The 15,204-nt window shown below is 49.1% G+C and overlaps 1 protein-coding gene across 2 annotated transcripts in view; it reads right to left on the minus strand.

Moving 5' to 3' along the window:
- TMOD1 (tropomodulin 1) overlaps nt 1–15,204 on the minus strand; it is a 70,431-nt gene that overhangs the window by 49,965 nt on the left and 5,262 nt on the right. For both annotated transcript variants that reach the window (XM_081152174.1, XM_081152175.1), the window contains exon 2: nt 1,106–1,273. In XM_081152174.1, the coding sequence (XP_081008300.1) occupies nt 1,106–1,225 (120 nt within the window). In that variant the 5' untranslated portion in view covers nt 1,226–1,273. The remainder of the gene's footprint in view (nt 1–1,105; nt 1,274–15,204) is intronic.

Genomic DNA, 15,204 nt, shown 5'->3' on the forward strand with positions numbered 1-15,204 from the left:
ATGTTTGCTGCCTGTTCCTGTGACCTTATGCTCTGCTGGCCTAGAGGACTTAGTTCCAAAGGGAGAAATGCCTCCTCCCGGTGGCACAACGATTCCACCCGACTGGAAGACAAGACTGGCGCCCGGCCACTTTGGCTCCTCATACGTCTGAACAATAGGCTGAGAAGGAGTTTCCGTATCGGCTGGGGTGACTGACCCTAATTACCAAGGGGAAATCGGACTGCTGCTCCACAGTGGAGGTAAGGAAGTACATGTCTGCAATAGGAGATTGCTTAGGGCTTTCTTACTATTACCATGCCCGTGATTAAAGTCAATGGAAAACTACAACCCAATCCAGGCAGGACCACTAATGGCCCAGACCCTTCAGGAATGAAGGTTTGGGTCATCCAACCAGGCAAGGAACCATGACCAGCTAAGTGCTTGCCAAAGGCAAAGGGAATACAGAATAGGTACTGGAAGAAGGTAGTAGTTATAAATACCAGCTGTAACCATGTGACTCGTTAGAGAAACAAGGACTATAATTATCATGAGTATTTCTTTCCTATTTTGTTATAAATATATTTGCAGGTGTGTGTGTTAAGTAAATATCTTTGTTTTCTTCCCTCTTAGTCTCTTAATGTGTAACATAGGTACTGAATTTATATTGTAGCATTTAAGTATTGTTCATTTTACATCATAGTACCTAAGTTATGGGATATCAAAGAGAAGAGCAGAACTGAAACACCGGCTCTCTCTTCCTGGCTGTCCAGCCTGCCAGCCTTTGGACGAAAACTACACCATCCACTCTCCTGGATCTCCAGCTTGCCGACTGCAGACCTTGGGCCTTGTCAGCCTCCATAATCGTGTGAGCCAATTTCTTATAATAAATCTCTTTCTATATGTATATACATCCTCTTGGTTCTGTTAGAGAACTCTGACCAATACAACACACACACACACACACACACACACACTACTGCAAAGGCAATGTTATTCCAACGTGATGGCCATAGAAGGAAAGGGGAAGTGGCAGCTTCAGGAAGTCTGCACCTGTCCCTCCCCCAGGTGGTGATAGTTGCTGTCCCTGTAACTGTGACAAGGTGGTCCCCTTTAGTGCCTTACTCACATCAGGGTCCAGCTCATCCAGCTCATTTTCCAGGGTCCTGAGCTCTTCCTCCGTCAGGGCTCCGAGGATTTCATCTTCATCCAGGTCTCGGTACTTCTCCAGCTCTCGTCTGTAGGACATTGTGAAGAGCTTGTCTTTGTCTTCTGAATTTCTGTGCTGATCTAAGACCTACCAGAAAGAGAATGATCTTAGAAAGACCCTTCTTGGATTTGCTCTCAGAAAAAATAAACGCTCGTCATTCAAATGGTGGCCTGGCCATGTTTTATGAATCGTCAGGGTAACGATTACTATTGTGGAATACTGCACAAAGTTGGACTAATAAATTCCATAATAAAACCATGCAAGATAAAAGTCCCCAGGGCATGTGACTGAATGAATCATAATTTATTGTATTGGCATGACCACTAATTATGAGTAAAAGAGGTGATTATAAATGGCTTATGAGTGCCTGAAAACTATTTTATTCTTCAAGTAGTTTAAATACTTTGCTGTACAATCCTCCACCCTCCATCCCACATCCCGATGGACAACATGAATGCTGGAAACTCTGCCAACGCTGTTCTTAAAAGTGGGGGAGTATCACTGGTTAACTGAGCGCCTGCTCCCTGCAGGCCCTTCACCTGCAACATGTCATTCAATCCTCACAAGCAGCAGCCAACAGTAATGTTAACTCTTCCTACCGTGTGTCAAGCCACGTGTTAAGCAACTCATAAGGATTTCCTAATTTAACCTCTGAGGTAGGTATTAGTTGTTATCTCCATTTTGCTGATGAAGACATTGAGAGACTCCCAGAAATCACATGTCAAGAATCAGCAGAACCAGCACTGGAACCCAGGTCTGTTGGCTTTCTGAACCCTCATTGCTCCAGCCATTGTATCCCAACACCTTTTTAAAAATATATATATCTGTATTGATTATGGAGAGAGGAAAGGAGAGACAGAAACATCAATGATGAGAGAGTCATTGATCGGCTGCCTCCTGCACGCCCCCGACTGGGGATCGAGCCCGCAACCCGGGCATGTGCCCTGACCGGGAATCGAACTGTGATCTCCTGGTTCCTAGATAGATGCTCAACCGCTGAGCCACGCCCGCTGGGCTGACACCTTTTTCATAGAATCACCTAAGTCCTGGCCAGAGGAGAACACCTTATTCAGACCCTTCCTTCATTCCTGAGGGAGCTGGCGCAGAGGGGGAAAGTCATTGGCCTGGAGAGGGGGAGGGGGCCCCAGGGAGACCCGTGTCCAGATCTGCCATGCCCCAGGTTGCTCTCCTTTGCAAGAGAAGGCTGCTGCTCACGTCCCCTGGCATGCATGAGACCTAAACCTATGCCTGGATCCTGTTGCTGCTATTCCCTGTTACCATGATGTTTTCACACCTGTGAACTCATTTGATCTCGATGATAAAAGATAAAAGTCCCGAGGGCACGTGACTGAATGAATCGTAATTTATTGTATTGGCATGACCACTAATTATGAGTAAAACCATTTAACTAAATGGTTTTAACTAAAACCATTTTATCAATGAAGAAACTGAGGCATGGCTTATAGTTTGACTCAGGATCCCTACCATTGGGCCCCAGGTGCTCCCCACTATACCCCACTGCCTTGGGCCTAACCTAAGAGACCCAATGACATTTTAAGGCCCTTCTGTCCTTCGGCTTGGCTGCAACTGTCTCATAGCATGACAAGGCCAGCTCACATGGTACCTTTCTCCCTGTGAGGCTTCAGTGTCCCCTCACCAAGCAAAGCTCCTCCTGGCCACAGCACTGGGTCCACACCTCCCCGCACGGCCTGCGCCTGACTGCCTGGGCTTCCACCCGGCGGGGCCTGGGTCTGCTCCATCCCGCTCTCCTGAGGGCCCAACCCAGGGCCACGCGCATGGCAGAAAGTTTTTTACTGAAATGAGCCCAATTCCAGTTCTCTACCTGCCATTGCTGGTCCAGTGAGACAGGCTTAACGAGACTCTGGGCTCTTCTCCACGTAGAAAGAAATGCCAGCCTGCTGTAGAAGCCGCTGGCATCCCTGTGCGAGCCTGTTCCCACCTGACCCTCAGCCTACCGGGAGCTGAGCATCGGCCTTCCTTCTGGGCTGACGGCCAACAGGTGAGGCCGTGGCTCCGGCCTTCCTTAAATGGTGTGGGACGCCGCACAGAACGGCTATGGGTTGAACTGGGTGCCCCCAAATTCATATGTTAAAGTTCTAACCTCCAGTACTTCAGCAACTCAGTACCACATTGCAAATAAGAATGTGACGTTACTTGGAAATAGGGTCCTTGCAGATATAATTAGTTAAGTTTAGATGAGGTCATGGAGAAGAGTGGGCCTCCAATCCAACGTGACTGGTGTCCTTATAAAAAGAGGAAAATTGGACCAACAGGCATGCAGGGAGACACCATGTGAAGATGATGAAGGCAGAGATTGTGGTGATGCTTCCACAAGCCAAGGACACCAAAGGTTGCCAGCAAACCACCAGAAGCTGGGAGAGAGGCTAGGACAGATCCTCACAGCCCTTGGAAGGAACCAACCATGCCGATACCTTGATGTTGAACTTCTAGCCTCTAGAACTTTGAGACAATAAATTTCTGTGTGTAGTACTTCGTTATGGCAGCCCTAGCAAACTTATACAGTCAGTATCATCTTTTTCACAGCAGTTTGTGTTTTAGACACCCCCTTCCCATGCAAACAAACAAACAAACAAACAAAACCCATGACTCATCTATGAAATGACTTAGGGAATTTTTCAGAGTAGAGAGAAATAAAAGCTACGAAAAGACAACCAACTAATCAATCAAAAAAGTGGTATTAATTGTTAATTAAAAACAAAGTAATAAAAATAAACTAAAACTGAAGTTCACTAAGCTAACAGAGAAAGCCTCCATTTCAGCAGGCAGAGATACGTGTTATTAATGTAGGTTTGTGCATGTGTGGGCATTTTGTAGAAGAAATCCAAGTGTGTGTGACAGCTGGCTTGATAAGAAAGAACTTGCTTCCCAAATACAGAAACCCCCAGTGCCATCCTTTTGTCTAAGAATGGCTCTGCCTGACCAGACGTCTTCCCTTAACCAGACCCTAATGCAATGTTCAGACCATAAGTGCCCCCAACCCCCAATTCATTTCTATTTACTTCCAGAGAAAGCACAAGCAGCTGACAGTGGTCTGGTATAGATGGAAAAACCTTCCTAAAGGCTCCCAGAGAACAACCTAATTTGGCTTTTCCTAAGTGGAGTCAGGAGAGCTCTCCATCTCAGGGCCAAGAGGAACCCTAGTCAAGGGCTTAGAATCTTTCAGAACCAACTCCCAGAGATACCTCCAAACTAGCGTCTCTTAGGTGGATTGCAAAACATGTTTTGGGTGCTCAAACAGGTTTGGGTTACGTGAACTTTCCACAGGACTCTGGGCTGCAGGACTTCTCAAAAATTCTGGTATGTTCCATATGCCGATATCTCCAAGAGGGGGAGGTTACAGGCAGAATTTCCTATCCTTTTTGACCATGAAACCATGTGTCTGAGAAACTGCTCCTGGAATTGGAATCTCATAAAACCAAGATGGGAAAACAGCCTTAGACTCACCCCTGGGTCACAAGAGGGGGCCATTGAGACTCACTCAAGAAGGGTCATAGGGATGGGAACAACTAGGACAGGTTTGGGACCCAGGGAGCTTCCCCTGCTTGTTATCTTTGCCAGCTGACTCAGTTCCTAGATAATTTGCACTAAAATCCTTAGAAAAAGTCATGGACAGACCCCAGAAGAGGGATGAGGCAGGAAGAGGGGCCAGGGGAGAAAGGAATCCATATCAAAGCCACCTTGGAAAAAAGGAACTGGGAGGGGGCACGAAGAGAGAAGTAGATGGGAACTATGGGGTCTGCTGAAGGAGGGACCTGCAGGGGGAGGCCACGCTGAGGGGTGCAATCATTAAATTTCCTGAGGATCAAGTCTCTCTTAGCACACACAAGAAAGTTAATGATCCACTTACACACTCAAAGGTGCTGTTGAATTAAAAAATCCGATTCCAGAGGATTTAAAAGGCCCTTTCTAATGTCAAGTGTCCTGTGAATATTATAGAGCGATGAGGCATTTCATTAAATAAGCTGAGAGGAGTGGAGAACTCCTAAGGTAAACTTTCAAGCTGTCGGCTTCAAGCCACACTCATCTACTTGGCTCCCAAGGATGGTTTCTCTAAAGCAAGACTCTCCTCCTGTGGTCGGTGATGTGGGGGAACTGGAAGTGGGGAAGAAAAGGGGGGCCCACTGCAAGCTCAGCCTTAAAATATGGCTTGGAAGACATGGTATGTTACACCTGTTAATAAAAGGCATTTGTTTCCTAATAAAAGAGTTGTCATGGATGGACACAGGCCTGAGATTCCTAAGACTTGAGTTGGAGTTAGAGTTGAGGTGGTAACTCTCCTCCTCTGGGCCTCCATTTGCTCATCTGTAAAATGAGCATTAATGGACTGGGAAATTTTGCACGTAACCCATCCCTCTTGGAGAAATCCAAGAACTAGATCACATGAATGGTCTTTAAACTGTGCCAGGGGAGATCTCAGGCTCTGAGAAAGCCTCTCCAGGGCCCTTGCGGGAGGGCAGGGGTAGGGAGGTCAGGTTAAGACAGAAAGACTAGCCGAGTGGGCTCAACCCTGATTTTACCTGATTTGTTTATTTGGGGTTTCATATAAGAGTTCCCTCGAAAAGAGGATTCAGCTGCTAAAATAAAAAGCTGAAAATCACTGGACTGGATTTGTTTTTCTATATAGTGGGAGGGTAATAGTACTCACCCCCTAGGGTGCTGTGAGGATTAACTGGCAATAAGCAAATAAGGTACAAGGCCTGGGGCTGGTGCGTGGTCAAGGCAGGCTCAACAAATGGGAGCCACTGTGAGGCTGCTGCCTGAGTCGCCACCTCTCCCCAACCCTGCTCCCCTGCACACATCAGACGGTAGCTTCCCTCGGGTAGACCTGCGTCCAGCCCTGTGCCTGGTGAACCTGCTAGTAGGGAACGAGCACATTTGGGTTTTGGTCTCCTGTCCTTGGAACTTTGGGCAAGTCCCTTCTCTTCTTGGATCCTCTCTTTTCTCACCTTTAAAATGGAAAGATGCGACTAGATCTGGGAGGGCTGGGGGCCCAAGAGGGGATGGCCAGGGAGGAGAGGTGATGAAGCTGCCAGGGCTCCCAGCGTGGCCCACCCGAAGCGGAACAGCACCCGTTGCCTGCTTTCTAAACTGGGTCCTGAGTAGGAGTTGGTGAGAAAAATAAGGGGCAGCTCAATAAATTTAAAACCTTAAATCTTTCAAAGCTCATGTGTATATTACACTAACAGCACGTCTGGCCACACTGCTTCTCAGCAGCCTTAAGCTACGGCTGCTACATATGAAATAAAAACAGAATTTACAAGCTGTGCCAGGAAATAAAACGAGGCGGGTTAGACAATAAAAATTAATGGGTCAAGGGCTGAGGTCATCCATCAGGAAGCTTCAGAAATGAGAGCTTGGAGAGGGACGCTCCTGGAGAACCAAATAAGCCTTTAAATCTCTCGCCGAAGTGGGTCCCGTCACTTCTGCTAATGGCTCCTCCGGCCTCCGCCACTGTGGGAACACTTGGGAGGAGGTGCTGGAGGAGCATCTTGATTTATGGAATACACTTCCCTGAGGTCAGGAGGAGCTGAGTCACAAGTTCAAATGAATATTTTCCAGTTATACCATCTTCTTATTTCAGCCACAGTGAATGTCTGGATAGTGGGCGAAGAAAGGGTGATTTACAAAGTTTTTTTCATATCCCATCTCCTCCTGTCTTTGTCTCTTCTCTTTTGGTAGACACTGTGTTTTGCTTTTTTAATTCTCACCAGAGGATATGTTTTAACTGAATTTTAAGAGAGAGAGGAAGGGAGAGGGAGAGATAGAGAGAAATACCGATGTGAGAGAGAAATATCTATCAGTTGCTGACCAGGAATTGAACCCACAACTTGGGTACATGCCCTGACTGGGAATAGAACCCAGGGCCTTTCAGTGTGAGAGATGACACTCCAACCAACCGAGCCACACTGGCCAGGGCTGGAAGACACTTTGGCTAACCGGTGATGCCATGAGCCCTCACCCTGAAGCCTGCGCTTCTCTCTTCTGTTGGCTTCAGGGACACAGAGCGCCTGAGAGCACCCTGTTCCTCCTGAGGGAGCTGTCTCCCCTCTGCCCTCCTTCAAGGGGCACCTCTGAGGGACAGCCATACTTTATGTCACCACCCCCAGCAGACTGGACAGAAAAGGTGCCTGATTCAAGCCAATGAACGACCATGAGGTGGCCTGGGGCACGGAAAAAGGAGGAGTTGGATGAAATGAGCTCCTTTACTGTCTGGCATTTGTATTAGTTTCCTGGGGTTGTCCTACTGCAAACTAGGTGGCTTAAACAACAGCAACTTATGTCTCTCAGCTCTGGAGCCTAGAAGTCCGAAATGTAGCTGTGGGCAGGGCTGGTTCCTCCTGAGAGCTCGAAGGGCCAATCTGTTCCAGGCCTCCCTCCCCGCTCTGGGAGCCGCAGGTGTCCCGAGGCTTGAGCTGGCCGTCTCCCAGTTCTGTACGTGTCTGTGTCTAAATGTCCCCTTTATATAAAGACACCAGTCATCTCGGATGAAGGCCTGCTCTCACGACCTTATCTGAACTCGATCATTTGGCAAAGACCCTATTCCCAAATAAGGTCACATTTATAGGTACACCTTTTTGGGGGGATAAATTCAACCCATACCAGCATTGAATTGGGACATAGAGAGAATGGGGCAGGTGGTAGGGGAAGCTGGGGTGAAGGGAGGTGGACGTGTGGAAGCTGAGACTATGAGGTAAGAGATGTGTGCGGAGTGAGAGTCCTCACGAGGTGGGGGGTGAGTTCATGGGGCTGAGAGAGGAGAACGTCGTGTCCCCAGAAGCGCCGGGTCCCTGCTCCCTCAGGCCGGCATTGCTGTGGCTCATGCTGGATTCTGACGAGGCCCCTGTCCTCCCGCAGTCCTCAGGAGGCCCACCCTTCACAGCACTCGGGCACCCAGAGTGAGCCCCTGCTCCTTACAGCCCAAGAGCAGAGCTCAGGCTCTCGGTTCCCCTCCTCCCTTTCGGCCCCTCCTCTCAGTCTCCTTGATGACGAACTCTTCTTGCCCAGATGTTCCCTTGGGCTCTGCCCTCTTCTCACTTCTCACACTCCCCTGGGGCTTCTTATCTCCCATGTGAGGTCTGTTACCAGCGATAAGCTGATGACTCAGATGGTCTCTCTCCGGCTAAGGCTCCCCGCTGGGCACTTCTCCTGAGTCCCTCAGGCTCAACGTGCCCAACCCTGAGCAGGGCCCACCTCACCACCACCACCATGTCCTCACCTGGGTGGTGGCACCTCTGCCGCCCGGGCCAGAGGCCTGGAGTCAGCCTGCACTCCCCTCTTCCCACTCCCCCAGCTCCGGTAGGTTCCCACGCCTGTCACTCCTTTCTCTCCGGCTCTCTCTCTTTTGAATATTACAGGTTTTTTTAAATTGTAAAATAAACATAACATAAAATTTACCATTTAAATCATTTTAAGTGTAAATTTCTGTAGCATTAAGTGCATTCATATTGCTGTGCAACCATCGCCGCCAGCCATCTCCCCAACTGAAACTGTCCCCGTTAAGCACCAGCTCCCCATCTTCCTCTCGCCCGCAGCCCCTGGCAGCCACCATTCGACCTCCTGACTGCTCCCCGTGCCTCATCCGAGTGGAGCCAGACATTATTTGCTCTCCTGTGACTAGACTCCTACCTCCTAAACATCCTCGTGTCTGCCCCTCCTCTCCCACTCACGGTGCTTGTCTTTTTAAATCTGTTAACACAGCTTCCCGACCGGTCTCCCTGCCTCCCTTCGCCTACCTTCCTGTCCTCACTCAGCTCAGCCTCCAGGTGATCATTCCGAAAATCAATTCGGGTGCTGCTCTCAAGCTGAAAGCCTCCTCAATAGTCCCCATTATGACAAACAGCAACCCCCCAGTCCTGGGGTTTGAGGCACCTCAGCCCACTCCCCCCTGAGCACCCTGGGACTCCAGTCCTCCGGGCCGTGCTCAGGCCGCCCTTTCAGCCTGGGGCTCCCACTCCACGCGGCCTGAAGCCGTACCCAGTCCGCAGGGCGCCCCAGCCTCCTTACTGGTGAGTGTGGCCCCCCCCACAGTCTCCTGGGCTTCCCGCCCGGCAGAGGAGACTGTGGCCCCACACCTCTCGGCCCCCAGGCTGGGTGGGCGAGAGCAGCAGTCACACCTGGCCTGCTCCCGTCTCATGGCCTCGCTCAAGGCGCCCTGACTGCGGGTCAGCCCGGAATACAGTCCTGGGGCCAGTCCCCCAGGAGCAGGCTGGGCAACCACATGCTATCCCAGGCCGGGGATCTGCAGCGGAGACGGGCAACTGGCCCTCAGTTGGCAACGGTGGTTTGGGCAGCGTGTGAAGGGGGTAGACAGCGGGTAATGGAAGCTTTGGTGGGGGCTTCCTCAGTGTTTATGTTTTAGAACAGGGTCGTAAATCGTGACGCAATCATTATACCAATAACCACTCCAATGTGCAGAGACCTTTGCAGCTGATAAAACAACAATCACTTTCAGGCTTGCAGATTCATGTCCCCTGTAGCCTGGGCGTGTTGTCACCCACGACGCCATCCACACAGACAAGGAGAGGGAGACAGCCCGACGACGGAGAGGGCCAAGCTCCCCCAGCCACCCGGGTCCCGATCCCCCGCCTTCTCGCTTCCCCAGGGAGTCCTGAATGGGGCCTGCGCTGCTCCTCCTGCCTTGCCGACTCCCCCAGGCGCGGCTGGTCCAGTGCAAAAATAAGACTGTGGGGTCCTTTGTTCAAAAATGGCACGAAAAGTGCCATTAAAGTACTGAGACATCAAGTTTTTCCTTTCTCTCATGTCCCTCTCTTGATCTGTCATGGTGTTTTTAAAATTTATCATTTAATGTTGGGGGGCTAAGACACAGAAATCCCTGGGGAGATGTCACAGACATTGTCTCTTCATCTACTATCCTCAGAGCGGGGACAAGCTGGGTCATTAGCCCAGCTTTACCAATGAGCCTCCTGTCGGGTCAGCCTGGTGACAGGTGAAAGCTTGGACCAGGGTCATGCGGACCTGGGCTGTTCTTACTGGCTCGGCAGCCTCGGGCACGTCACTCAGTGTCCCACGGATTCGTTTGTAAAGTGAGGGCGCAATAGGTGCTATGAAGAGGAAATGAGATAAAAGATGACGAGGTTCAGCTTGCTGGGTTTTATGCCCCTGCCTCAGTCCCACAAGGAAACAGCCCAACAAGTCAACCCCACAAGCACTGGATGGGCTGAGCAGCCACAAGAAAGATCTAGGGCTTCTCAAGTGACTTGACAACCCAAATGTAAGTCAAATGTAAGTCAAACAGTGTGAGGTTTGGTCCCCAAAGTCATGACGCTATCTCAGCTGCACGAATGAAAGTACAGCGGCCAAGGCAAGGGCAATGACGGTCTTGCTGGGTTTCACGCTGGAGCTCAGCTCTGGGCTCCTACTCTTTCACTGGGCAGCTATTAGTTGTCTTTTTAAATAAGGAATTGGTTACATACAACCCAGTGTGCAAATCGTAAGGGGACAGCTGGCTGAATTCTCCCACATGCATACACCTATCTAAACACCACTCGGATGAAGATGCAGCACATTCCCAGCTTTCTCATAGCCCCTTTCCAAACCATCTCCCTAAATGGTAACTACTGTTCTGACTTTTAAAACCATAGATTAGCTTGGTCTGTTTTTGAACATCACATAAATGGAAAAGTACAGCGGATATGTGGCCATTGGGGAGTTGACAAGATGAGATTTAAGGCCCTTCAAGACCTGATTCTACTATGAAAAACATGTTTGGGGCCACTGAGTGGACAGCACGGGGACTCAGAGACCAGCAGTCTTTAAAAGACTGTTTTCGGGCCTGTGTGCACTTATTTTCCGTGGCTGATCTCATGCTCTTAGTCATATGGGAAAGTACCTTCTGAAAAATCAGAGAAACTAAACACAGTGACTCCATCACTCTCTGCAGCCTCTACAAGCTCCATTCCAGGGCACACTGGGCGTCGAAGGTCCACAGGTCCGTCAAAGTTCTCTAATGGGTTAAACAAGAAAGGCCCAGGGTGTTTTTCTTTGGCATCTCTTGAGGTCATCATGGCAGCTGAGCCAGTGCATTGTCACTGGAAGCAGCAGGGTCACAGGGAAAGACTTTGAACTGAGCTCCTGCCCGCCTGCCCTGAGCTCCATGCCCTGCTCCATGCCCTGAGCTCCATGCCCTGCTCCATGCCCTGAGCTCCATGCCCTGCTCCGTGCCCTGCTCCATGCCCTGCTCCGTGCTCTGCTCCATGCCCTGAGCTCCATGCCCTGAGCTCCGTGCCCTGCTCCGTGCCCTGCTCCATGCCCTGAGCTCCATGCCCTGCTCCATGCCCTGAACTCCATGCCCTGCTCCATGCCCTGAGCTCCATGCCCTGCTCTCCGTGCCCTGAGCTCTGTGCCCTGCTCCGTGCCCTGCTCCGTGCCCTGCTCCATGCCCTGAGCTCCATGCCCTGCTCCGTGCCCTGCTCCGTGCCCTGCTCCGTGCCCTGCTCCATGCCCTGAGCTCCATGCCCTGCTCCATGCCCTGCTCCATGCCCTGCTCCATGCTGCAGCTCCTCCCCACATCTCTCCGGCTCCCCCAGCTCAGGCCGCCGTGTGCTCATCAGCCGCTGTCTTTCCTGTGTCATCTTTCTCCACACGCACTTAAAAGGGTCCTGGCAACCAAATGTCTTAACACAAATGGGAGAGGTCGTCAGAGTTCTGCCATCAGAGGCGTCGTCTTATCGAAACTCCCCACCTAAAACTCAAGGCTGCTCAAGGGCAAGCACCTCTGTGTCCCCTGGTCCGAAACAAAGCCCCGCACCTCTCAGGGCTGAAGGCAGGTTAGTTGAATAAATGAATGAACGCCTAGCGGGATTATTTGTTTTGACAGTCATAAGTCAAAACCATTGGCAGATAAAATTAGCTTTTAGAAAAACTCGTGGAGCTCACACCTGTTCTTGTTTTCCACTTTACAAGCACAAGCTTTATCACCTTGCCTCACAGCACGTATTAACAGGTATCCCTTTATAAAGAGCATTTTTATATTTTCTGAAAAGCCAATAGGAAAACTAGCACTAACAATGCCTAAAGGTAAATGGCAAATCAGGGGGAAAATATCTGCTGCACATTGAACAAAGGGCTAATTTGTTTAATAGACAATGATATGGATAGAAAGAAAGCTAAATAGATAGATGATAGATGATAGATAGATAGATAGATAGATAGACAGATGATAGATAGATAGATAGATAGATAGATAGATAGATAGATATAGATAGATAGATAGATAGATAGATAGATAGATAGATAGATAGATAGATGATAGATAGATGATAGGTAAATGAACAGCCCAGTGAAAATTTAGGAAGAGAAAAGGAACAGGCAATTCACATAAGAATACAAATGGCGAATAAGTTTATGAACAGATAAGAAGCTTACTCATAATTATAGGAAAGTCAATTGAGAAGTGAGACATCAGTTCTCCTCTATCAGATTGACAAAGATAAAAGTCTGAGACTTCCCAGTGTCCGCCAGATGGGGGGAGACCAGCATTCTCGCACAGAAGAGAAGTCGACCTTGGTATACCCTGTCAAGGCAAGTGAAGCCGTATCTATCCAAACACACACGCCCTTGAATCGGCAATCCACTCCTAAGAATTTATCCTACTAGTTTACTCACTGAATTGTACCAAAATATATACACAAATTACCTGGTTATCTATTTTAGCAAAAATACTGGAAACCACACAGAAGTTCATCAATAGGGCAATGGGTAAGTAAATTTTAGTGTAGACGTACAATAGAGTACAGTGCTATTAACACCATCCTTGAGGCTATTACTTCCCACTATCTCACTAGACCCATAACAGCAAACACTATTCTGTCCATACTGCGTAACAGGCATCGTGCTGAGCTCTTTACACGGATTATTTCATGCAATCTTAACTCTGTGAAGTAGATGCTTTTTTATTCCCATTTTACAGATGAAGAAATGGAAGTGCACTAATCTGACTATTAGTTTCCTAGGGTTGCCATAACAAATCACCACAAACTAGATGGCTTAAAACAACAGAAATTTATTTTGTTGCAATCCAGAAGGCCGGGAACTAGAAATCAAGATATCAGCAGGGTTGGTTCCTTTGGAGGCACTGAGGGAGAATCTGTTCCATGCCCCTCTCTCAGCCTCTGGTGATGCCGACAATCCTTGGCATCCCTGGCTTGAGCCCACATCACTCCTGTCTTTGACTGTTGTCACTGGCTTTCTTCCCTGCTTATGTCCCCTCCTTCTTTTATAAAGACACAAGTCATTGGATTTAGGGCCCACCCTAATCCAGTATGACCTCATCTTAACTAATTATATCTGCAAAGACCCTGTCTCCAAATAAGGTCACAGTCTGAGGTTCTGGGTAGACATGAGTTTGGGAGGGGCAGGTCACAGAGTCAATAGGTAGTACAGTCGGGTTTGAATCCAGGCAGGCAAGCAATCTGACTGTGCTCACGCCACTACTCCACGGGGTCTCCGCATGTGGTCATCATAGCTCACACAGAACGCCAACAGGGGCTGCCTTAGGCATTTTCCATATACTGACTAAGTTAGTCCTCACGACAATTCCACTTCACAGATGGGGAAACTGAAGCACAGGGAGTTAAAAACCACCCGAGTCTACACAACCAGTAACTGGCAGACCTCAGATTTGAACCTAGGAAGGTAAATTCCAGAGACCACATTGTCAACCACTGTGCTAAACTGCCATCCATCTCGTGTCTCATCATGACGATATACTCTGAGAGTCAGGGGCTAAAAAAGGCATTTCTGTTTCCTGAAAAACTGGTGTTCTTTTTTATCAGACACGAAGCATCCTTTCTCCAGTTCATCTTGGCTCCCCTTCCCTTTGGCTGTCAGGGTCCACCTCAGAGCTGATTTGAGCTTCCAAATACAGTGGCCACCTTCAGCTCAGTTGATGGTACAGTTCTCTGTCCCTACTCCGTGTCGGGCATTTATAGCCTGGGCTTCTGAGCAGGCTTCAGAGGGATCACACATCCGCTGAAACGATATGCAGACTGGTGGGTGGGTGGGCAAATTCATTTTTCTGGAGCAAGAGTCCTTACCTCCCATCAGATTCTCAGAGTCTCATGACCCTAATTTTCAAGTTTTCTGCTCTTTTTAAAATTTCTGTTTTTACCAGTTATGTTGCCTGTGCACGTTTATTTTAAGCCCTTCACAGTCTTTTAATGGAATAAGTGGAATGCAGTACAAAACCCACAAACAAAAGCACGCAATGTTGCCAACCAGTGTGACTTTTCCAATATTCCTGGGTTTGCATGGAGGAAGTCTGTCTTCACTGCTCCCTCTCACTTGTCTTCTGAGTGGTTTTGAAGCAGGTGTCGGGGTTTCCACCCCAGCGTGAGCCAGGCACTCATCCTGTACCCACAAAGTTGTAGGCAGTGTGCACTGAAAAAGACAAGTGGACACAGGCCCTGGAGCTCTGGTGCTTAGGGGAGGTGCTGTGTTGGACAGAACTGGTCAGTTTAACTTGAAACCCCTGTCAGAATACAAAGAAGGAGGGAAGGTGGAAGAAGATGGAAATATCCCACTGGTCCAAGGCCTGACCCTTCCAGAGGGAAGCCCAAGCTGTTCCTTAGCCTTCTCCTCACCAACCTGCCTGTCCCCACCTCCCAGCCACGTGCCCCACTGCATGCCCCTCCCGCAAAGCACGTGCACCATCCTAGTCTTCCTCTGTTCCGTCATGTGCCCGACCACGCAGGGCCACCCAAGTGCTCCACCTGGTCTGTGCATCTCCCCCGTGTGCCCCTGCATGCTCTTTGTGCCCACACGAGCTACATTAAAAAAAAACCCCAGAAACAAACAAAACAAAGAACAGAAAGAGACCTTGATTTTGAGTCAGGGCGTAAATGAATTCATTTGTAGACTTTAATAAGAACCTATCTTAATGCAATGGCAACGGGGAAACTTTAGGATAACTAGCGCTCATTTTGGTGCTCAAAGTGTGAATGTGTGTGCAGGGTGAG

This window comes from Miniopterus schreibersii, assembly GCF_964146895.1.
Source record: "Miniopterus schreibersii genome assembly, chromosome: 11".
NCBI classification, from domain to species: Eukaryota; Metazoa; Chordata; class Mammalia; order Chiroptera; family Miniopteridae; genus Miniopterus; species Miniopterus schreibersii.